Source organism: Hemitrygon akajei, chromosome 25, assembly GCF_048418815.1.
Source record: "Hemitrygon akajei chromosome 25, sHemAka1.3, whole genome shotgun sequence".
In the NCBI taxonomy this organism is placed as follows: domain Eukaryota; kingdom Metazoa; phylum Chordata; class Chondrichthyes; order Myliobatiformes; family Dasyatidae; genus Hemitrygon; species Hemitrygon akajei.
The window spans coordinates 38984472-39008126 of record NC_133148.1 but is presented as its reverse complement, the minus strand read 5'-3'; the positions used below and the strand labels follow the sequence as shown (position 1 = coordinate 39008126).

General features: G+C 44.6%; 1 protein-coding gene across 3 annotated transcripts in view; it reads left to right on the top strand.

Moving 5' to 3' along the window:
* arhgap35a (Rho GTPase activating protein 35a) overlaps nucleotides 1–22310 on the top strand; it is a 200068-nt gene extending 177758 nt beyond the window's left edge. For all 3 annotated transcript variants that reach the window (XM_073029341.1, XM_073029342.1, XM_073029343.1), the window contains 3 exons: nucleotides 5763–5894; nucleotides 9995–10100; nucleotides 14118–22310. In XM_073029341.1, coding sequence (XP_072885442.1) covers nucleotides 5763–5894; nucleotides 9995–10100; nucleotides 14118–14412 — 533 coding nt within the window. In that variant the 3' untranslated portion in view covers nucleotides 14413–22310. The remainder of the gene's footprint in view (nucleotides 1–5762; nucleotides 5895–9994; nucleotides 10101–14117) is intronic.
* The last annotated feature ends 1345 nt before the right edge of the window (nucleotides 22311–23655 follow it).

Below are 23655 nucleotides of genomic sequence, written 5' to 3'. Positions count from 1 at the left end.
AGCTTCTTGTACGTCTGGGACAAACAGTCGGGACGCCGCTTCTTGGTCGACACCAGAGCAGAAATCAGCGTCATGCCCCCGACGGAGTACGACACCCACAACAGGAAGCCAGGACCCACCCTGAGGGCCGCAAACGGCAGCACGATATGGACCTATGGCACCCGCACAGTGCAGCTGCAGTTCGGCGCCAGCCAGTTCACGTGGGACTTCACACTGGCCGCGGTGGCCCAACCACTCCTGGGGGCGGACTTCTTGCGAGCTCACAGCCTGCTGGTCAACTTGCAAGGAAAAAGACTGGTACATGCCGAGACTTTCCAGACGTTCTCCCTGGGTGAAGCCAAGTTGCCAGCACCACACCTGGACTCCATCATGCTGTCGGACAATGAATTCACCAGAATCCTGGTGGACTTTCCATCGATTCTGGCACCGCAGTTCACAGCAGCCATGCCCAGACACGGGGTACAGCACCACATCCTGACCCAGGGACCACTTCTCCACACCCGCGCACGAAGGCTCCCCCCCCGGAAGAGCTTCGCCTGGCGAAGGAGGAGTTCAAGAGGATGGAGGAATTGGGGATCGTATGGAGGTCCGACAGCCCACGGGCCTCCCCCCTGCACATGGTGCCCAAAGCAGCCGGGAGTTGGAGACCATGCGGCGGCTACCGCAGACTGAACGTGGCTACAACTCCAGACTGCTACCCCGTGCCGCACATACAGGACTTTGCAGCAAACCTGCACGGGGCAAGAATCTTTTCCAAAGTAGACCTCGTCCGGGGATACCATCAAATCCCGGTGCACCCCGAAGACATCCCCAAAACAGCACTCATCACACCGTTCGGCCTGTTCGAGTTCCTCCGAATGCCATTCGGCCTGAAGAATGCCACACAGACGTTCCAGCGGCTAATGGATGCAGTGGGACACGACCTGGACTTTGCGTTCATCTATTTGGACGACATCCTTATAGCCAGCAGTAGTCACCAGGAGCATCTGTCCCACCTCTGCCAGCTCTACTCCTGCCTGAGTGATTTCGGCCTCACGATCAACCCGGCCAAATGCCAGTTCGGTCTCAATACCATCGACTTCCTGGGCCACAGGTTTACTAAAGACAGGGCAACACCTCTGCCCGCTAAGGTAGACGCGATCCGCCACTTTGCCCGGCCCAACACGGTCAAAGGCCTGCAGGAGTTTGTTGGTATGGTGAACTTCTACCACCGTTTCCTCCCCTCAGCAGCCCGTAACATGCGCCCTTTGTACACCCTGATGTCAGGTAAAGGCAAGGACATTACTTGGGACGAGGAGGCCGTGGCTGCTTTCGTTAAAACCAAGGAAGCCTTGGCAGATGCCACGATGCTGGTGCACCCCAGAACGGATGTTCCCACCGCCCTCACGGTGGACACATCCGACACAGCAGTCGGTAGGGTGCTGGAGCAGCTCGTCGAGGGGTGCTGGCAACCCCTGACGTTCTTCAGCAAGCACCTACGACCACCCGAACTCAAGTACAGTGCTTTCGACCGGGAGCTGTTGGCACTGTATCTGGCATTTCAGGTACTTCTTAGAAGGCAGGCTGTTCACCGCGTTCACGGACCACAAACTGTTGACCTTCGCGTTCACAAAGGTGTCCAATCCCTGGTCGGCTCACCAGCAGCGACATCTGTCCTACATCTCCGAGTACACGACAGACATCCAGTATGTCTCGGAAAAGGACAACGTCATGGCGGATGCACTCTCCAGACCAGCTGTCCAGGCCCTGTCCCTGGGGGTAGACTATGCAGCACTGGCGGAGACACAGCAGGCAGACGACGAGATGCCCAGCTACAGGACTGCGGTCTCGGGTTTGCAGCCTACTTTCTCGTAGGCCCAGGTGAGAGGATCCTCCTGTGTGACGTGGCTACCGGCCAACCTCGCCCCATCGTCCTGGCAGCCTGGAGGCGGCGAGTTTTCAACTCCATACACGGTTTGGCGCACCCATCTATCAGGATGACCGTCCGGCTGGTCTCCAGCAAGTTTGCGTGGCATGGACTTCGCAAGCAGGTCAATGAATGGGCCAGAATGTGCGCGCAGTGCCAAACAGCCAAGGTGCAGTGGCACACTAAAGCCCCACCGCAGCAGTTCGAACCCACCCACTGGAGGTTCGACCACATTCATGTGGATATCGTGAGCCCCCTACCAGTGTCCCGAGGAGCGCGGTACCTCCTAACGGCGGTAGGCAGGTGGCCAGAGGCGGTCCCGCTCACTGACACATCTGCCGATTCCTGTGCCTGAGCACTGATTGCAACCTGGGTAGCATGTTTCAGGGTACCGGCCCACATTACCTCCGACAGAGGCTCCCAGTTCACCTCCAGCCTGTTGGGAACGCAGCTACACCACACTACTGCCTACCACCCACAGTCGAACGGACTAGTGGAGTGTTTCCACCGTCACTTGAAGTTGGCTCTCATGGCCCGCCTGAGAGGACCTAACTGGGTGGACGAGCTTCCCTGGGTCCTGCTTGGAATTTGCACAGTGCCCAAAGAGGATCTGCACGCCTCGTCGGCCGAGTTGGTGTATGGCGCGCCCCTGGCCATCCCGGGAGAGTTCATACCAGCCCCAAGGGGGCAAGAGGAAGAACCCATAGCAGTCCTGGACAGGCTACGCGAAAGGCTCGGCAACCTGGCCCCCGTACCAACTTCACAGCATGGACGGACCCCGACCCATGTACCCAAAGACCTGCAGGACTGTAAGTTTATGTTTGTACGAAGGGGCGGACACTGGGCACCGCTACAGTGGCCGTACAAGGGGCCGTTCAAGGTGATCAACAACAACGGGTCCACGTACATTCTGGACATTTGGGGGGGAAAGAGGAGGTTTTCACGGTGGACCGACTCAAACCAGCCCATGTGGACTTGGCGCAGCCGGTCAAGTTTCAGGCACCGCGGCGCGGAGGCAGACCTCCCAAACAGAGGCTGATCCAGACTGTGAACATCGGGGGGTGTATCGCCGGTTCTTGAAGGTGGGGGGGTTATATGGCGACCCACTTTCTGCGCAAGCAAACCGGCTCACAAATAGCCAGCGCGCAGGGAGAGACTGTGGTAATGCACCTCTGACATCATTTCCGCCCGGAGAGGGCAGGCGCTAAGGATAAAATGCCAGCGCCGCTAAGTTTGAATAAACTAGTCTCGAAACGGCATGTCATCTCTCGCTCTGTATGAAGTACATCGCTACAAATATTTATTTATTGAGATGCAGCACAAAATTGGCCCTTCCAACCCTTCTAGCCATGTTGCCCAACAATTCCCCAATTAAACCCTAATTTACAATGACCAATTAACCTGCCAACCAGTATGTCTTTGGACTGTGGGCCGAAGCCAGAACATTTGAAGGAAACTCTCACGGTCACGGGGAGGGTATACAAACTCCTTTTGGACAGTGGTGGGAATTGAACCCAGTACTGCAAAGCATCATGCTAACCACTACACTACCATGCCACCCATGCATGTAGGGTTAGGCTGAGAACATGAGCCCCCCCTAAAGTAGATTAGTCGGCCATTCTCATTTATCACGCATGTCAAAGCAAGTGTTAGAATCTGTTGAGAGCAGACAGGAATTTTTTTTTTTTTAATTTTTTTTATTAGTTTTTCAAAACATTTTACAAAATTAAAAACCCCAAATCCCAATGGGGAGCATTAATACAGTGCAAGATTAAGCATACAATAACAATATGCTACAAAGGAAGAGAATTTAACAAAAAAGCACCTAAATTAAAGACAAGTGAGCTTAGTGTCCTCCCCAAGCCCCACAACACAAGAAAAAAACAACAACTCCAGACCAACCACCACACAGTATAAAGAGTATAAGTCCGGACAGTCAAACTCCCAGACTGTGAATACACTTAGCAACAGAGGATAATAATGCCTGCTACCAGAAAAAAAAGGGAGCTGAAAGCAAGGGACCAAAAAGAAGAAAAAAAAAACCCTAGTCAAGAGGAAGGTTATGAAAGTACTTGATAAAAGATCCCCAGACCTTATGGAACTTTAGATCCGAATTAAGAACTGAATAATGAATTTTTTCGAGGTCCAAGCAGGCCATAATGTCGTTAAGCCATTGCGCATGAGTGGGCGGGGCAACATCTCTCCATCTAAGGAGGATCAAGCGTCTCGCCAGGAGAGAGGCAAAGGATAGTATTCGGCATTTGGTCGGACCCAGACATAAATCTGTCTTGCCCCAAAAACCGAACAGAGCAATTAAGGGGTTAGGTTCTAGGTGCTGATTCAGAATACCCGATAATGTAGTGAAGACATCTTTCCAGAATTTCTCCAAGCTAGGACAGAACCAGTACATGTGGATGAGAGAGGCCACGCCCCTCTTGCATTTATCACAGAGCGGACTAATGCCAGGGTAGAATCGAGATAGTTTAGATTTAGACATATGGGCTCTATGAACAATCTTAAACTGTAAGAGGCAATGGCGAGCACAAAGGGAGGTTGAGTTAACCGATTTGAGAACTGAGTCCCAGCTCTCCTCGGATAAGGAGATATTTAACTCCTGCTGTAGACAGGAATTTAATGGGATTAAATTAAATTTAGCCCCAGATGAAGAATAAAATGGAGTTAGTATAGGATTGGAATAAACAGAGTTAGCACAGACTTGATGGAGCTGAGACCTGTTATCCTGCAGTATGCATCTATAAAAATATTTAAGCATAAATCTTTACCAGAAGTTCAAACAACAAAATACACATGAATTTTTTCTACCCAATTTCTGTCCCTATTGACAGTTAAATCAGCAAACACCAATTTCCAGCATAAGACTCCATTTATCTTTAGTCGTTATCAAGATGCACTAAAATATAAGCTATTTGAAAAGCCCAATTTAATTTAGAGAAAATGTCATAATTTGGTCTTTTAGAGGAAAGCTATGATAACCTGATTTCTGAGTATTCAGAAGTCAATATGGTTTTACACCTTGTTAACTCGACAGTTTGAAGTCCAAGTCTGGTATGGAGCTGGAGGTACAGAATCTGGGCTGGGTGTGTGGCCAGAGTCACTGCCAGGTATAACAGCACATGTGTGGCTTCTTTTGACCAGGAGCGGGTGGGTCTGCAGCCGAATCTGTGTTTTGGAGGCCTTGTATATGGTATTTCAGTTTGCATTGGCAGCTTTAAACTTGCTAAGCCTGGCTTTCCTCTCCCTTTTACACTGGAAAATATATTATTCTATGACTATATAGGGATGGCAGGGTGGAGGTACTTCTCTACCAGAGGAGATGCAAGTTGTTTCTTCCCTCCACTAGCCTGCAGGTCACCCTTGGGCAAAGTGTAGCAGCTGCTTAGCCCCCTGATCAGGGTCATGTGAAGCCATGGGAGCAGGTGGTGGATGGTCGTATAAGCAGCCGGTGCAGATCACAAGTCCTGGTTATGTGACCACTGACGCCAGGCAGACAACCTCTGAAGAGTATTGATAATGGCTGGGGTCACTCGTCCTGTAAAGACACTGTCCAGAAGAAGGCACAATGGCAAACAGCTCGTGTAGAAAAATTTGCCAAGAACAATCACAGTCATGGAAAGACCATGATCGCCCATGTCATGCGACACGGCACATAATGAGCAAACTACTGTGTAAATTATCAAAAAGTTGAACTGCATTTGTTGGGTTATTAATATAAGTAACATTTAATAGCCTGGAGAAGCTGCTCCTGTCACCACCAAGGTTGTGTCGATACTGGATCAAAGGAGTTTTACTGCTTAATGGTTCCCCCAGCTGAAGTATTTTCTTTTTCTATTCATAGATCACAACATTGTTCTGCAGGAAAAGGATTTTGCAGTGAATACCATAGCTGGAGCAATGAAAAGCTTCTTCTCGGAGCTGCCAGAGCCACTGGTTCCGTATAATGCCCAGGTTGAACTAGTGGACGTCAGCAGTAAGTACCAGGCCCGCTACATTCTTTAGAGAAGGTCAAAGGTTTTTCTTTTTGAATGGCAGTCACCAACCAAACACAGCACGTTACTGCACAATTAAGGGTTTGCTGTGAATACACTCAGAATACACTTTACACCTGTACACCTCTTTAATGCAACTATCTAATTGGCCAATCACCTGTCGACAACTCAGTCCGTAAAAGCTTGCCGGCATGGTCGAGAGGTTCAGTTGTTCAGACCAAACATCAGAATGGGGAAGAAATGTGATCCAAGTGACCTGGACCGGGAAATGATTGTTGGTGCCAGGCAGGGGTGGTGTGGGTATCACAGAACCTGCTGATCTTCTGGGATTTACGTGCATAGGAATCTCCAGAGCAAGGGTCCACAGGAAGGTTACAGGGCGAAGGCTGGAGAGCGGGGCTGAGGAGGGGGAGAAGAGCATCAGCCGGGATTGAATGGCAAAGCAGACTCATTGGGCCAAATAGCCTAATTTTGCTCCTATGTCTTATGGACCCCTCGGTTATTGGTAAGGGGGGTCTATGGATAAAAATGATTGGTAACTCCTGCTGTAGAGTTTACAGAGAATGGTGCAAAAACACTTTTTTAAAAAAACATATAGTGAGCAGCAGTTCTATAAATGAAAACACCTTGATAATCAGAGAGGTCAGAGGAGAATGGCCAGACTGGTTCAAGCTGACAGGAAGGTGACAGTAACTCAGATAACCACATATTACAACAGTGGTGTGAAGAAGAGCATCTCTGAATGCACAACACGTCAAACCTTGAATGGGTTGCAGCAGTGGAAGACCATTCTGAATTCCACTCCTGTTACTAATAAAGTGAGCATTGAGTGTAGTTCTCAGATTAATTGCACCGAAAAATATGCAGAGGCTGGGAAATAACTTTGTAATAACCTGTTGCTGCATAAATGTGTTATTTTTTTTGTCTGATGTTACACAAATAGCAAACATCTTGAATAACCAGTTAACCTGCTTTTAATGAGCGAAGGGTAATAAATTATTTGGATGACACGGAATTACTTTTCCCTCCACCTCCCTTTAATGTTTGGCCATAGAATTATTTTCTCCTGAGAGCCTAGACTTGCCCTCACTTCACTGGACACCAGTTAAATAAATTTCTTCTGTAGCCTGAGGCTTATTGTGAAAGATTTTGTTTTCCTTTCTCATAGCTCATTCACAGAGCCAGTTGTGGCTATATCATCTTTGACACTTTTATTACAACTAAACTATGTGATGAGTAGAGGGTTTCTTATCCTCCCTCTTTCACTTCCATTCTCCGTTCCTCTCCACTGACCCTTCCACTTAATGCTTCAAGGTGGAATAAGCGGCCTCCTTGATCAATATTTAAAAAAGAAGAACATGAATAGACTACTTAGCAAAGCAGAAAGGCAAGGAGCATAAACCAATCCTCATAGAAGGATCAGTAGTGGAGGTAGTGAGCAATTTCAAGTTCCTTGGTGTCAGTATCTCTGGGGACCGAGCCTGTTCGCAACATATTTGATGCGGCTATATTTCATTAGGAGTTTGAGGAGATTTGGTATGTCACCTAAAACACTGACTTCTACAGTGGAGAGTCTTCTAACTGGCTGCAGCAGCATCTGGTATGGGGCCAGGGAGCAGTGGTGCTACTACACAGGATTGAAGTAAGTTGCAGAGAGTTGTAAAATTAGTCAGCTCCATCTTGGGCACTAGCTTCCATAGTATCAAGACATCTTCAAGGAGCGATATCTCAGGAAGGTGGCATCCATCATTAAGCACCCCTGGCCACCTAGGACATGCCCTTTACTCATTGTTACTGTCAGGAAGGAGTCACAGGAGCCTGAAGGCACACGCTCAGTGATTCAGGAACAGCGTCTTTCCTGCTGCCATCCGATTTCTAAATGTACATTGAATCCGTGAGCACTACCTCACTACTATTTTTCCCGTTATACTTATTTTGCACTACTTATTCTGTTATTCTGCACTACCTATTTTAACAACTATTTAACATGTTTATAATTCAGTTTTTTCTACATTTATCATGTAATGCAACGTTAACAAATTTCATGACATATGCTATTGATATTAAACCTGATTGTGGTCTGTAGAAAGAGATTGTTAATGTTACAGGTTGATGTATAACCAGAGCTGAACAATTGCATTGCAAGATAATGGGCTGGTGTTCTGAAGCTATTGAATTGACTGTTGAGTCATGAGGGCTATAATTGTTTAGTATTTCCAATGTAGGGAAGACTACCCGTTGAATGTGGTGTATTAAATCAAAAATGAGCTGTTGTTTATCTTAACTTTGTGTTTTTGATGAGGGGTCATCATCTACCGTCTGTGAGGTGTCCACCATTAAGGACATCTTCAAAAGGCAACATCTCAGAAACATGGCCTCTATCACTAAGGGCTCTCACCACCGGGGGTATTCCCCTCCTTGTTACCTCCGTCATATTCTACTATCAAAGGAACCCAAAGATGTAAACTCAACATTTCAGTAGCAGCTTCCCCTCTGCCATCAGGTTTCTGAGCAGTCCGCGAACACTAATTTGCTCCCTTTTTTGTTTTAGGCTAATTTATTTTATATATAGTTATATAATAAATTTTACCACCACATCAATGATGATAAATCTGATTCTGAAAGGTCAGCCAGCAATATGTGTTTTACACATCTGACATCCAGCAAGTTACAAGTTAGAACCTAGAAATGTGGTGACCACGCTAACACTTCTCTTCGTTGTTCCTCGTGCCTGAGTAATTACTTTAATGAATTCTCAAATACATGCTCTAGAGCAAAGAGCACTATTCCATCTCTTTTTATTAACTTGCTGTGTTGAGATGCTGGTCATCTTGAATTTTACCCCCCAAGGTAAGCTGTCTTTTTGAGCTGGTGCATCTGGCGAAGAAACAGTTGCAGTATTATTGGATGGGGAGATTTATGACTTTAGACCCAGTAACAGTAAAGAGCAGGTGGCGAGGGATATGTCTCTACCAAAGTAGGTGTAAGGCACTCTTCTCCACTAGCCTGCAGGTTGCCCTGGGGCAAGGGAGTAGCACCTGCTTAGCCCCCTGATCAGGGTCACGTGAAACCATGGAAGCAGGTGATGGATGGTCATATGAGCAGCTGGTGCATATCCTAAATTCTGGTTATATGACCAGTAACGCCAGGAAGGCAATCACTGAAGGGTATTGATAATGGCTTGGGGGGGTTGGGTCACTCATCTTGTAAAGACACGGTCTAGAAGAAGGCAACAATTCGGTCAAAGACAATGATCGCCCACATCATACATTATGGCACATCATGATAATGTGAAAAGAAAAGAACTCATGATACAGCTACGAGTCAGGATGGTTTAGAGCACGACCTGGGGGTAGGTCAAGTTAGCTTCTGCCTGCCGCCCTTGTCCTCCATGTTGGTAGAAGTTGCTGTTATGGGAGAAGCATATTCAACTTGCTGTGATTGGCAACCTCAGTCAGTACAGTCAAGTTGGGCCAAATGGCCTGTTTCAGTGCTATATAACAGTACAAACGCAAGAAAATCTGCAGATACTAGAAATCCAAAACAACACACACAAAATCCATGGAAAGGAGCAGTCAGCGTTTCGGGCCGAGACCCTTCGTCAGGACCCAGGGTCCTGGGTCTCGGCCCGAAACGTTGACTGCTCCTTTCCACGGATGCTGTCTGACCTGCTGAGTTCCTCCAGCTTGTTTGTACGTGTTGATTTGACCACAGCATCTGCAGTGTACTTTGTGTTAACACACACAAAATGTTGGAGGAACTCAACAGGTCAGGCACCCTCTATTGGAAGAGAGTAAACTGTTTTGTGCCGAGAGTATATAACAATTCTGTGTAATATAGATGACTTATTAGAGCTGCGTCAGTTGATTTTCTTATTAATAGGCTATTAAATTATGCAATCCTCCTAGCAGCTCCCAGGTATGGGAAATAAACTGCCTTCTGTTCGACATTTTCTGAGGGTTTGGATCCCCATTGCACTACTGGGCATGAATCCAGATACCACCATTCCAACATAAGCCATTAGTGAGTCAGTATGCTGAGCCACTCATTGCATTAAATGACTTGGTTTCTCTTCCCTCAGAAAACCCTGATAAAGAACTCCGGCTGAATGCACTTAAGGATGTGTTAAAGAAGTTTCCAAAAGAGAATTATGAGGTCTTCAAATATGTCATTACCCACTTGAACAAGTAAGTAATTGCTTGGTGCATGCAGTAACACCATCATAAATTAAGTTTGTGATTATTAATTAGCCTGGCCATATAACAGCGTTGAGGATACCACCAGCCAGTATCTCATGTCTGTGCATTGCCTTTAATGATGTAACTCATTTTGAAGTAAAGCAAGTTCTCCAAAGAGATTTGAAACCTTTGAGTTGCCAGGGTTATATTATATACAATCACCCTCCATAATCCTGCCAGTGTTACTGCCCTAATAGCACAGAGATAGAGACGAAATTCTTTTAAATACTGCTGTAAGTTCATCTTGATTATTCTCACCTGTTTTCGAGGCTAGACTAAATTCCTGCATTGCTTTGATGCAGGGCATTAACCGGAGAATAATGCATATGTTAATTAGGGGCGACAGTAGCGTAGTGGTTAGCACGACGCTTCGCAGCACCAGCCACTTGGCTTCAATTCCTGCCTCTGCCTGTAAGGAGATTGTACATTCTGCCCGTGTCCTCCGGTTTCCTTTCACATTCCAAAGACCTACCCGTTAGTAGATTAATTGGTCACTGTAAGTTGTCCTGTGATTAGGTTGGGGGTAATTCAGTGACGTAGCTTGAGGGGCCTACGCTGCACTGTATCTCAGTAAATAAGACTAAAAAATAATAGCAAAAACCACGATGTAAAATGCATTAAATCTCTGTAAATTCCTACAGGAGCCTGGCAGGTATTTCTGAAATTTTGCATGTTCAATAGGGTCAAACTATCGTCTGTCTTTGTTATAGATCCAAAGAAACAGTACAGCTTCCATTATCCACTGTCCCAGAGGATATGTCCTTGATTGTTCCGCAGCCTGTTGCAGTGTAACTCGTTGCATAATACTGTCTGATGTAATAATACATTCCCCTGTCTGATGCAAATCAACCTGATGGTCCAAGAGGGATTTAATGTTGTATTTTGCCCTCTCTCTCTCTGGCCATTTCTGTCCAAATTGCATAGATCCAAAATCCGAGAAGGCTTGATTCCTGGCAAGAGAAAAAAAATGTACTTTATGTGTGTTAATGGAGTCATACAGCAAGGAAGCAAGCTCTTCCATGTATGAAGGCCGTAAGATATAGGAGCAGAATTAGGCTGTTCGGCCCATCGAGGTGGCTCCACCATTCCATCATGGCTGATCCATTTTTCCTCTTAGCCCCGATCACCTGCTCTTCCACATGTCCCTTCATGCCCTGACCAATCAAGAGTCTGCCAACCTCTGCCTTAAGTATACTCAGTGACTTAAATATACTCCTATTGCTAAAGTTGTTTTGGGGGTGGGGGGGGGGGGTAGTTTAAACTAATTTGGCAGGAGGTTGGTATCAGGAGTGATAGTGCTGAGGATTAGGTGTGCCAAGCAGAGGCAGTGTGTCATGAGACTGCAAGCAAGGAGGGCGATCATTGGGCAAAATTGCAGTCAACAGAATGAGTTGAAATGTAAGAGGCAGACAAAATCAAAAAAGGATTAATACATATAACCATATAACAATTACAGCACGGAAGCAGGCCATCTCAGCCCTTCTAGTCCGTGCCGAACGCTTTCTCTCACCTAGTCCCACTGACCTGCACTCAGCCCATAACCCTTCATTCCTTTCCTGTCCATATACCTATCCAATTTTACTTTAAATGACAATACCGAACCTGCCTCTACCACTTCTACTGGAAGCTCGTTCCACATAGCTACCACTCTCTGACTAAAGAAATTCCCCCTCGTGTTACCCTTAAACTTTTACCCCCAAACTCTCAACTCATGTCCTCTTGTTTGAATCTCCCCTACTCTCAATGGAAAAAGCCTATCCATGTCAACTCTATCTATCCCCCTCGTAATTTTAAATACCTCTATCAGGTCCCCCCTCAACCTTCTACACTCCAAAGAATAAAGACCTAACTTGTTCAACCTTTCCCTGTAACTTAGGTGCCAGGACTAGGTGTTACATTTGAATGTGTGAAGCATACAGAATAAGATAAACTTGTAGCACAGTTACAGATTGGAATGTATGACGTTGTGGGCGTCGCTGAATCATGGCTGAAAAGCTGATAGCTCAGAGCGCAATGTCCAAGGATACACATTGTATCAAAAGGGGGGACTTGGCTCTGTACATTTTCCCTGTGACCATGTCGGTTTCTTCCGGGTGCTCCAGTTTGCTCGCACTTTCCAAAGACGTACGGGGCAGGAGGTTAATTGTAATTGGCAATGTGGGCTCATTGAGCCAGAAGGACCTCAAGTGTCTTAAAAGCAATTAAACACATCAACTTAAGAGTCCACATATTTTGAAGCTGCGCATACTACAGCAGTAGCCAGGTAAAGAGTAGAGCTTTTGTGGACATTTCTTCTGGTGGTAGGTGATGTTTGAATACACTTTTAATAGATCTATCTCCAAAATCTGGAATCTTGGTGGTACGTTGACCACACGGAATTTCAGTAATACTTTTTAAATAATCTTTAGTACCTGCCGAGTCTAGCTGTTTTCCGCATTGATCGGTTTGGAACCAGCCCGTAATTCCAGTACAACAAAGGTGATGTCGGAAAAGCAAGAAATGCAAGAAAATTATTTTTGTTTATGTAAGCATACAGCACAGAAGCAGCTCCTTCCAACTCAATGAGCCCGAGCTACCCAAATACACTCATGCGACCCATAGAACTACTAATCCGTATGCCTTTGGAATATGGGAGCAAAGTGGAGATCCTGGAGCAACCCACACAGTCATGGGGAGAACATAGAAACTCCTTCCCACAGACAGCAGTGCGGTTGAACCCGGGTCGCTGGCGCTGAAGTGACGCTACGCTGCCGTGCCGCCCCGAATGTCTGGCAGCTCTTGGACAGCTTATTTTTGGATTGCCTAGTTTTGGACTAGGAGCACTATGATAGCATCAGTGTACTTTGCCGATAATGAGACCAAGGCACCTTACATCTGAGCAACACACAAAATGCTGGAGGGACTCAGCAGTCCAGGCAAAATCTATGAAAAGAGTTAGCAGTCGACGTTTTGGGCGGAGATCCTTCAGCAGGACTGGAGAAAAAAAAGATGGTGTGTGGGGGGGAAGCACAAGGTGATAGATGAAGCCAGGAGGGGCAGGGAATGAAGTGAAGTAAAGAGCTGGGAAGTGGATTGGTGAAAGAGGTACATGGCTGGAGTCTGATAGAGGATAGAAGGTCGTGGAAGAAAGAAAAGAGGGAGGAATGCCAGAGGGAGGTGATGGGCGGGCAAGGAGATGAAGTGAGCGAGGGAAAGGTGGGGCGTGGGGGTATTGACGTAACGTATTGGAATGGGAAGTAGAATTAAAATGGGTGGGCACCGGGAGATCCCCCTTCTGGCGGACAGAGTATGCATCTGCTTGGATTTGGTTCACTGGAAGCTATCAGAATTGCCACCCAGATAGAAGTTCTCCCTTGTCCGTCGTCCCCCCCACCTGCCCTCCCTCTCTCCTCCCTTTTGCATTTCTCCCTTCTGTTTCTATTTGGAATGAATTGCTATTGCTTCAGAGTTAAATCCAATAATTTCATAAAACAATGTGTAACTTTGAAGTTTTAATCATGATTGTGAGAAGTTGTATTCTCAGCTGGTGTTTCAGAACAGGCAGATAAGAGGGTGGTCTTGTTCCAGGTGTGATTTATGCATTCTCTGAAGAGGGAAATGGGTTTCTACTTTACTCACTGAAATATAAATATGTTTTGGCTGCTAATTGACTTACTATTCTTCACTGGTGTGAAATTTCTTGAGGTATAACTTGTGTCTTCTGGATTTGTTATTGTTCAAAATGATGAGAGATGGAAAAAGGAATCTGCTGAGGTTAGGATTGTGAAGTCCCAAGGGGATTGGGCAGCCCGGTGAGGTTAGGGTTGGGGCGTCCCAGACAGGATCAGGTCATTAGAAGAATGCACTCCTGTTCCATCCTTAATTTAAGAAGTAGGATAGCAGTTTTTTTCCCATGGAATTACTAAATGGTTTATAGATTTGTGTACTATTTTATGCTGTAAATACAATAATTTTTCTTCATTTCAGAGTCAGTCAGAACTCGAAGTTGAATCTGATGAACAGTGAGAACCTCTCCATTTGTTTCTGGCCCACACTTATGAGGCCTGACTTCCAGACCATGGACGCGTTGACGGCCACCAGGACGTACCAGACTATCATCGAGCTCTTCATTCAGCAGTGCCCTTTCTTCTTTTATGACAAGCCGATCGAGGAACTGATAAATACCATCCCCAGCTCCCCCACATCGAACACTGTCTTTCAGTGCCCTTCGCCGGTAGCAATGATCCCTTCTCCACCACAGTCTCCGCCGCCGACACCTTAGAGGCCACTCAAGGAACATCAGCTGCGAACGGAACAGCCAAGTAAACTGTGAATTTGGTTATAAGATACCAGATACAGTAGCTGGGTTCTTTTCAAGACTGCCTTGGGTTATAGAACCCCCTTCCTGTTGTGCAGACCAGCATAAAGAAACGTACAAGTGATGTGCCACTAAGGAGATTTGATTAAGTACCCGAGCACTGGAGTTTTTAAAAAAAAATCTTTTAGACTGCAAAAGAAGCAGCCCGTGTCTTCACTGTGGGCTCTGTAAGACATTCAAATAGCACAGGTTTCGCAGCAGAATGGTTTCTCAAAATGCACAACATTTAAATGGTTAATTATACAGACAAACTCTACCAATTAATTTATACCTTGCTCCCTTCTAAGCCATTGTAGAAACTTGCTTTTTTTTTGGTTATTTTTCAATAGCGCCAATTCATGCTTAGAGAATTGTTTTTGCTGTCATGTGCTGCTATTTTAACCTTTCTTAGTGAAGAAGCAAATGTCAGGCGGACTGTGTGGACTCACAGCGGATGCGCACGATGCCCAACGGTCAGAGCATCGCGTTGCACCGACATTCGCAAGTGGCAGGGTGTGAGTACGAGGAGTTGCCCCGGGTAGAATGAACGCGCCCAGCATGTAAATGGTCACCTGTATGGGTGATACATTGGGGAGCCATTCTAACCTTGGGGGATTTGAATTTTTTTTTTCGTTTCTAAGGAATACACACCTAATGAATTTGTACTGATCAAAACTGTGTGTCCTAAGGTTCTGTAGAGCTTGTAGTAAAGAGGTTTGTCTGCATAACAATGACGTGAAAGCAGCTGCATGAAAGTGCTTTGTGCAAGGCAAAATTTAATGCTGGTTTTCCCCAATATGGATGTTGCTGCTTCTTTATTGGACTTCTTCGTCTCATTCTCACTGGCTTCATCTGTTCTGGTTAGCTCGTTCCCAGTTCATTTCTCCTCGCCGCCCAAGCGAGCCACTCCAGTTTAATTTGCCATGGGTCATTCTTCAGACTAGTGTTGGGGGGGGGTTACCACTACTTCTCTGTCCATCCTGTGGCCCGTAGTGAGTTCCGAGTGGCCTGCTGATCCTGATACGTGCACGGTGCCAAATTGGAGCCTCTCTCACACACGAGGACATCTCACAGCTAACCAAACCTGCAAGTCAAATCCACGTTCCCCCCTTTAGCGAACTGAAACCTTGGGTTAGAGGAGTTGCAGAGGTCATCTTCTCCCCTCTCTCCCCGCCAGCCATAAATGATCATTGTCTCAGTCAATGCCACACATCTGTTCTGGCAGTCGTTAAGGTGGTTTACAATGCGGCTTCCGCTCAGCTTGAATTCTTCAAGTACTTAAAATGCTTGTGTGGCATGTCAGCACGTGCACGGTCTGTGTTAAGGTTTCATAGCCATCCTAGGGTGGGGCATTTATGTTGTGTTCTGCAGAGTGCCTAAACTCTTTGAGGAGAGAATGGGCTTACAGTGACTCAATGGGGAAAATATTTTGACCCTGCTGTCCCCTCTTCCATACTTGAATATCTTTGCTGGGATCGTGCTTCAAGAATGACTTAATTTGATGTGACACTAGGCTGGGGGAGTGGGGAAGGGAGGGTTAGGGGAGGGGGGTCACTACCCATTGAATCATACCTCAGCACCACTCAGTGCCTAAGAGAGTGGGGGAAGAGTTGGCAACGGGAAAGAGATTCATTCAACACTAATAAATATTTCACGTTTCAAACCTGAAACATTCTCGGACTTGAATCGGTTAAAAGCCTAGTTTGAAGACAGCATAAGGGATCCTCTTTTTTTTCAAAAGAAAAAAACACTCAAATTTAAATTCCACAGAATGTGAAAATCTTCACTACGCATGACACTACATATACATTCAGCCAGCTTATTGGCAGTAGCTATGAAGTATGCCGTTGATCATGAACAGCATAACTTTTTGATGATTTGTTCTTGGAGCTGTCAGCACCTGCCTAGAGTTTGCAACAAATTGCTCTTTAGGGTCAGGGGGCAAATCCATCGTTACCTGGCTGACTGTTTTCTCAGCTTCTATTCTCCCTCATAGGGCTGTGCCAGCGTATCCATTTCACAACACTTGGTCATTCTAAGTATCAAACTCTGCCAGTTTGGGTATGGTACGTATAATTGCAGTCACTCTGATAACAGCGCTAAAATGTAATGTGTTTTGTGTGCGTCTCCTTTTGTACAAAATCAATGTTGTGTGTATTGACTGGGCACAATGTGAAATGGATTACCCAGTGATCAAATGCTTCTGTATGAGATGATCTATCATTCGAAATCTGATTTTTTTTTTGGTAAATGTATATCTGAAATGAGATCTATGTCAAAAAACCTTTTGCAATGTGTTGGTGCAGTTCCTTGTTTCCCGGTTATGATTGTTGGGGGAGGTCGAGATGTATCATTGCTTGCTGATTGAATAATGATTCCAAATTTTCCAAGCTAATGCTTCTAGAGAGAGAAAGAAAATTAAATTGTCCTCCAATATACTTTAAATTTGGGGAGTAGTAAATATTTTGGACAGCATTTTGTTTGAATTCTACCTACTGACATTGTGAACGGGACTGACAAGTGCATCGGGCTTGCATTAAGAATGGGTGGGCATCGTGGCTCAGTGCTTCTTATTTTTGGTGCAGCAGAAATACCAGTTGAGATTATTTTAACTTGGTCAGCAGTGAGGTCTTAACAAACGTTCATCAAAGCCAGTTGTACTGATAAGAGGATCATCCTGCCCAACTCGTCCGTTACTGAACGTGATCATCCTACCTGCTTCAGTTTAATGCAAACCCCAGTCTAGCATTTGTTAAAACAATAAAATCTATCAGTGCAGGCATGTCAGAAAATGAAATGGTTCACAACACTGGGTGTCATCAACGAGAACAGAATTAGCTGACCTACACAAGTGGATAGAAAATTGGCTTCTGAAACAAACTGTTGTATCTGCTCGTCATGGTTGGATGTTAAATAATTGGCTGTATGCACTGTGGCATTTTCCTTCCCTCTCCCTCCCTGCCGTGCCAGGTTCCTGCTTAAGAAAACTTGCCCGACTATAAGAGGGCTTCCTAATCTTCAGTCTCTCTTCCTGAGTTTGGATGGGAGAAAGGTTCACTTTTCATCAACTAGAAGTAAATACATAGTTGTAATGTGAAAACTTCAGCAGAAAAAATTTCTGAAATATATTTAGGTAAATTGCTACAGATTGACAAAACTGCCAGGGGGTGCACTGTTAGTTGTACTTTGGCATTATCTTCTTCCCCGCAGCTTGCCACCCCAATAAATCTTGTAAAACAGTACGCAAACAAATTTAGTATATGGTTTCCACCTATCTATTGCGGTACTCCACGAAAAACAATTAAATCAGGCACAGCAGAACTAAAGATGAATTGTATCTGGTTTTATGGGCCAGCTGCTTTAATTTGGAAGCAATTTTGGACGCAGTTGTAAGGGTTAGTACGATTTACTGGCTTGGTGCGGTTTATTCAACCATTAATCTCGTTTTGATATTTTACAAATCCATCTTCAGATGGGAAATGGTTACCTATGTTTTTTAAATTATTCTGAACGTGTCTTCACTTTGCTGTTTCCAAAATTGTTCATTGTGGGGGAGAGGAAAGTTTGTTGTGAGTTTCATCATAATCCCTTCCAGAGGAGAGTTGCTGACTATCAATATGTCTCACACAGTTACTATGAACGTGTAAGAACTCCCACTCAGTGTGTTGCTTGACCATTTAAACCAGTTAGAATAAATTTGTGTTGTGTAGGTATGAAGGAATCGCCAGGTATTCCAACAATGTATTAAAAAATCTGATCAGCATGTCTATTCTTTCTCCCAAGTTAATCACCATGATGAAATTTGCCGCTTCTGTGGGTAAGCAAAGATTCATGTGATCTGAATTCATGGAATAGCAGATAAGCCTGGTTTCACCATACAATGCATATCCAGATTTTTAATCTGAAAACATATTTAGCTAAACTGAAAGTAGGCAGAAGTTTGCAGAAATTTGTGGAATGAGAGATGCAGTGTCAGTTCAATCCATATCAATATTGCACCCCATAACACATGGGGTCTAGTTTGCACAATCTACAGTGTTTTGAGGAGGTAGAAATTGAAATTGGATTGCTACACCTGTAAAATTCTTAAAGCTATCACCTTGTGCAAGTACTGATACCATCATTATCAAAGTGATTATTTTTCTGGGGTAATTGTAGACAATAAATCATATTCTAGCTTTTCTAAACATTTTGTAGTTTGGGGGGATTTTTGCACAGTTTCCTCTTGGGACAATTTGCACTTTAAGCTTAGTTTGTTGTGGTATCATCCCCTTTCAAAGCTGATCTTAAATAATGTCAAAATGGGATCAATTGCTGAACTTGTTCAGAATTCCCTCTGGATGACAAAATTGACATTTTAGTGCCCAGGTGCTTATATATTCTTTGTTTTTTGGTTCAGTTTAAGGCATTTTAACAATTTTCAGTGACTTGATAGCAAGGAAGAAATGTGTGTAGATGAATTTCAGAGTCTTATGGGGTAGCTCCAAAGCAAAGCATTACCTGTCTTTTAAAAAAAATCAGGAAAGAAATTTTGTTGATTGGAAAAATATCATTTCGGGGCTTGGAGGAAAGGCAAAGTTAACCTGATTATTTGCGCTGGAAGGTACAAGTGTGCCTTTTCTGTTGTTCCCTGCAAATGTGAAGGTTACCTTCATCACAAGTTGCTCTAGCATGTTCAGTTGTTAGAAAACAAAACCTTGTCAATGAACCTTTAAAGACAGGCAGACATCTTCCCCACTCCAGTATCTCCTTCCCCTCCAGGTAAAACTCTTGCCCTAAGTCTGTGATTATCAGGTGTGACATATCAGTGATCAAGCTATCCCGCATCTTCTGCAAATAAACTCTGCAGGCTGTTCCAATGTCGGTCACATTTTTGCCTTTTGCTTGTTCGGCTGACTGTTGATTCATCACCGCATGGGCCAGGTCAGAAAAACTGCTGGAGGTTGGCATAGAAAGTATCAGATGTGTAGTGGGAGGTTGCAAATTTTTTTGGGGGGTTGTGGTTGCAGAGCAGTGTCTAAATTTCTTGAGGCTGGTTTGGGAATGCAGAAAGGTACCTGAAATAGGGAAATTGTACTGCCTCGTGCAAGTTGTGGTATTGTATAAGTTTCTACATGCATTATGATGATTTGCTTTTTAAAAAAAAACTTGCCCTGGGTACATGTCACTCTCCCTGTCAAGGTCCAGGCTAACTGGGCTGTTCAGACTCAGAGTCATGAGTGAGGCACATTGGAGAATCAAAACACGATTTCCTGGATCCTTCTGCCAACTGATCATCGTCGCAATAGGATGGTGTGGTTCAGCTTTTTTATATATTCCATCTCCCTGCAAGCAGGCAAGAGCTTGCACAAGAGGTTTTTCCTTTTGTAAGCGGGGGGGGGGGGGGGGGGAGGTGGTGGAGGATTTACTAAAGCTAGTTTGTTCTGAAAAAGCACACTGCTGCTGTTTACACATTAGAGATTTTGTCCAAAAACCCACTCTGCTTGGTGTTCAGTTGTTCTATTTCAGAAAGTAAACATGCGGAGTATAGTTACAGCAGTGGTGTTTGGAATGAGTGGATAGTGATTCCTTCTCTCTTGCAGGCAAGGAAGGTAATCTGCCAGTTAAAAATCAGTGATATATAGTTCAAACAGGCTCTCATTCAGTCCTGACAACTTGGCTGGCGGGGGTGACGAGGAAAATTATCTGAACATTACCGACTGATCAGAGAATTTAATTGGAAACTAATACCGCACACATTTTGCTGTGCTTCAGAAAGATCAAGACTTAATACTTGTCCTGAGGAAGGTGTGTCACACCCAACTGGTACAACATCTTAGCAACACACATCGAATAACTAAAACAAACATAATTGAGGAGGGGGGGTAGCTGCAGTTTCCAGATCTTTAGTTAAGCCCTAAAAATACACTTGTGTATGTGCTGTAGAGCTATAATATGGCAGATGATGTCACCAGGGACATAATGAGGTGTTTCACCCAGAGAAAATAGAACAGCTGGGATGTTTATGGATTGCAAGCCATCTTTATAATTATATTTCAGCTTGGCTGAAGATAGAAAACATCTTGGTTGCAAATATACTTTCTTCTGCTCCAAAACATATCTGTTGCTCCTGTCGAATATGCTGTGAGTTTTTTTTTCTTTGCGTCCATATTAACATCGAGCTAACTGACTCCCTGATTCTCCAAGTTTATCTCCCCCCCACCTCCTGCTCTGCTCTCATTTTCTCATCCACTCGTCCCTCGTCCTCCCTGGCCTGTCCTCGCACGTCTCTTCCCTGGCAGTTGAAATGTGATCGATATCTCGCCACCCATCTGCAGTCTGTTTAGAGTACGCCATTTAAATTATTTTTCTCTTTTTAATGTTGCACTGGTGACTATGGGGTGCTCAGAACTGCATGCATTTCAGGATAATGAGAATTTGTCTAGTGGCACATTGGTTTATTCTGATACCTAATGTAAATTTTTTCTCCAGTTGATTGGGATTTGTACAGCAGAATCTCCCCGCTCTGTAATTTGATTGGAATGATAAGTAATTGACTGTAATCAGGTTCTGTATTAATTGGAGGACATGGGTGGAGAATGTAGTTAGCTGGTAGTACCTGACTCCCAGGCCAGAAGTTGTTTTTGCAATGTTTGTTTGGTAAATCCAGCTGTGGTGAATCAAGCAGTAATTCTATTTTACACCTCCTGCCGCACTTTCAGCAGCACACGCTGCCTGAAGAGCAGTGATTTGTGGAATGCCCCAGTTTTCGTCCATGCTGGCGCCCATCCTCCTCTGCGGCCTTATTGCAGTACAGGGTTCGATAGTGGAAGTGTGGCAGTTGGAAAGAAGCTACCAAGGCATACTGTTACTCAAAACCTGGATCGGGTGTGATTTAGATCACAAGGATGCACAGTGTCTCCCACAGCCGGCTTGGCTTGGAAGTGCAAATCCCTTAAGTTCCCTCGCTCCTAGAACAGTGCACAGTCTCACAAGGTCCCTTCTGACCTGCCAGCTCCTGCTCTTCGGCATGGAACATCTGGATATGAATAGGCAGGAATGGGAAAGTATAATATACTTGCCTCCAAACCCCATCAAAATTGATTAATTTTAGTTATAGTCAAAGAATCAACTTGTACTTACCCATTTTTTCCTTACTCAAACACTTGTGTATTTTTCATCTAGTTTCTAAACTACCTGCTGAGAAATTCAGTTTTAATAACTTATAATAGGCGTGGGCTTTGCTTTCGAGCTGAGAAATGCAGTATATCTGCTATTGTAGCCAAACAAGCTGCTTTCATGACAATAAAAATTCTGCCGTCATTTCCTCGCCATACAAGTTATCCTGGTTTCGTTTGTAATGCTGCTGTGTAATTTTTTTTTAACCTGCCTAAATGTGTAACCTATAATCTGAAGTAAGAAGCTTGTAATTGCTTTAATTTCAAAAAAAAATGGAATGTGTACAGTCAGTGCTGTGTAAGGCCTTCTCCCCAGATTCACTTAAACTTCAGTGAGCTATTGTTCGACACCTAGTACTGGAAAATACAGGAGGTGGGATCAGTGCTGTGTCCTAACTTTTTATTCGGTACTCTACACCTGTAAAATGTTTTCAATATGTTAATTAACGCTTATTTGAATTAAAAAAATGAGTATTGAATATATAATGTAATATTGGTCTGAGAGTTTGGGTAGCCATTACTTTTTACAAAATGGTAACTGTATGTAAAGAATGGTTGGTTGTATTCTTAAAGAGTCTAAAGGTTCGGATCCTTTAGTCACTGGTGTCTAGAACTTTTTTTGTTGCATTTAATAAAGTAGTTCCCGTCGATTCCGGATCAATTATACTACAGATTGCCAGTGTTTTATTGACAGTAAAATGGTGGTTCTATCCGTTGAATCCGTGCCAGAGAAATTTTAGTTAATCTGTGGAAATTGCAGCTTTTTCCAATACCCCTTGGTATTACCTCCACCTTTGGTTGCCTTGGAAGGTGTCCTTTGATGGCTTCAACCCCACCACCACCACGATGCACAGCTTCAGGAAGGAAGCAGGCCGAAGTGGCGGATGCATGCCGGCTTTGTGATTTTGTGCTTGGAGTTTCGCTGACGTTCGGGAGAGCCGCACTTCCTGTTCGGAAAGCACCGACCACCGGCTGCCAGGCAAGAACAGGGATATGAGAATGCCTTTGTTGAAAGGCTGACCTCAAAGCTCTCTCACTCCCTGGAAACCTGACCATTACAGGCATGCACCCATACGCTTCTGCCTGCCAGCCACACTGTGAAAGGGGACTGGAACTGGCCTGATGGATGTAACCAGTGCCTTGGGATTTGGCTTGTACACCATTTTGTAGGACTTGCAGGTGGACAAATGAAGATGGGTGGGTGAAGGGTTGGCTGAAGGCTTGCAACCAAAGTGTCTGTCTCTATCACCGGAGCAGTGGAGGTCAGCTCCATACAAAATCAGTTTTAAAACTGTTTGCACGATTGATTTGGTCAAATATCTTTTTTTCCTTTCCAATGAAGATCTTGGCCATAATGAGCTAAAGTCATTCCAGGGAAAATGGAACGAATATCTTTAAAACTAATCCTTTTAAAAAGAAAAGAACTCTGAATGGTGGTCAGGACCAATACAACTAGAGTGCATGTGGTTAAGCTAAGAGGGTGAGGTAGTGACCTCCTGCAGAAAATCATGTATTTGCTAAAGTATTGTAATTTGTTTTAATGGGAATGGTGTAAAAACTTTACAGCCTTATGTGCTATGTATCATAGTTAATAAATCATTCTTTTAAAGAAAGTAAAAGCATTTAATCCAATTATTCATGCCTTTGTCTGTGCTTGGTTTCCTTAACTGAACTGTGGGGGCCAGTCTCTGATCACAGCAGCATGATGGTCCAATCCATCCAATCTCTTCGCTAATTCATCCAGTTGCTACACCTTCCCCTTAAACGCTGCAGATTGTTTTTCCCTTTCTACACCTGCCCGATTCTTGGAAATATCTCGGAAAATCTGTAGATTTGGGTTGTTGATGGTTGAGTTGTTTTCCGATCTTGGCAGTCCATTTGCTAAAGTTTCGTCGCCCTGCGAGGAGACATCAGGTCACTGTTCACTTTGTGTGTCCTCTGAATGCTTGGTCTTTATATACTTACCAACCAGTTGATTGGTTGTCACTACGTAAAACTCGGTGCGACTTCG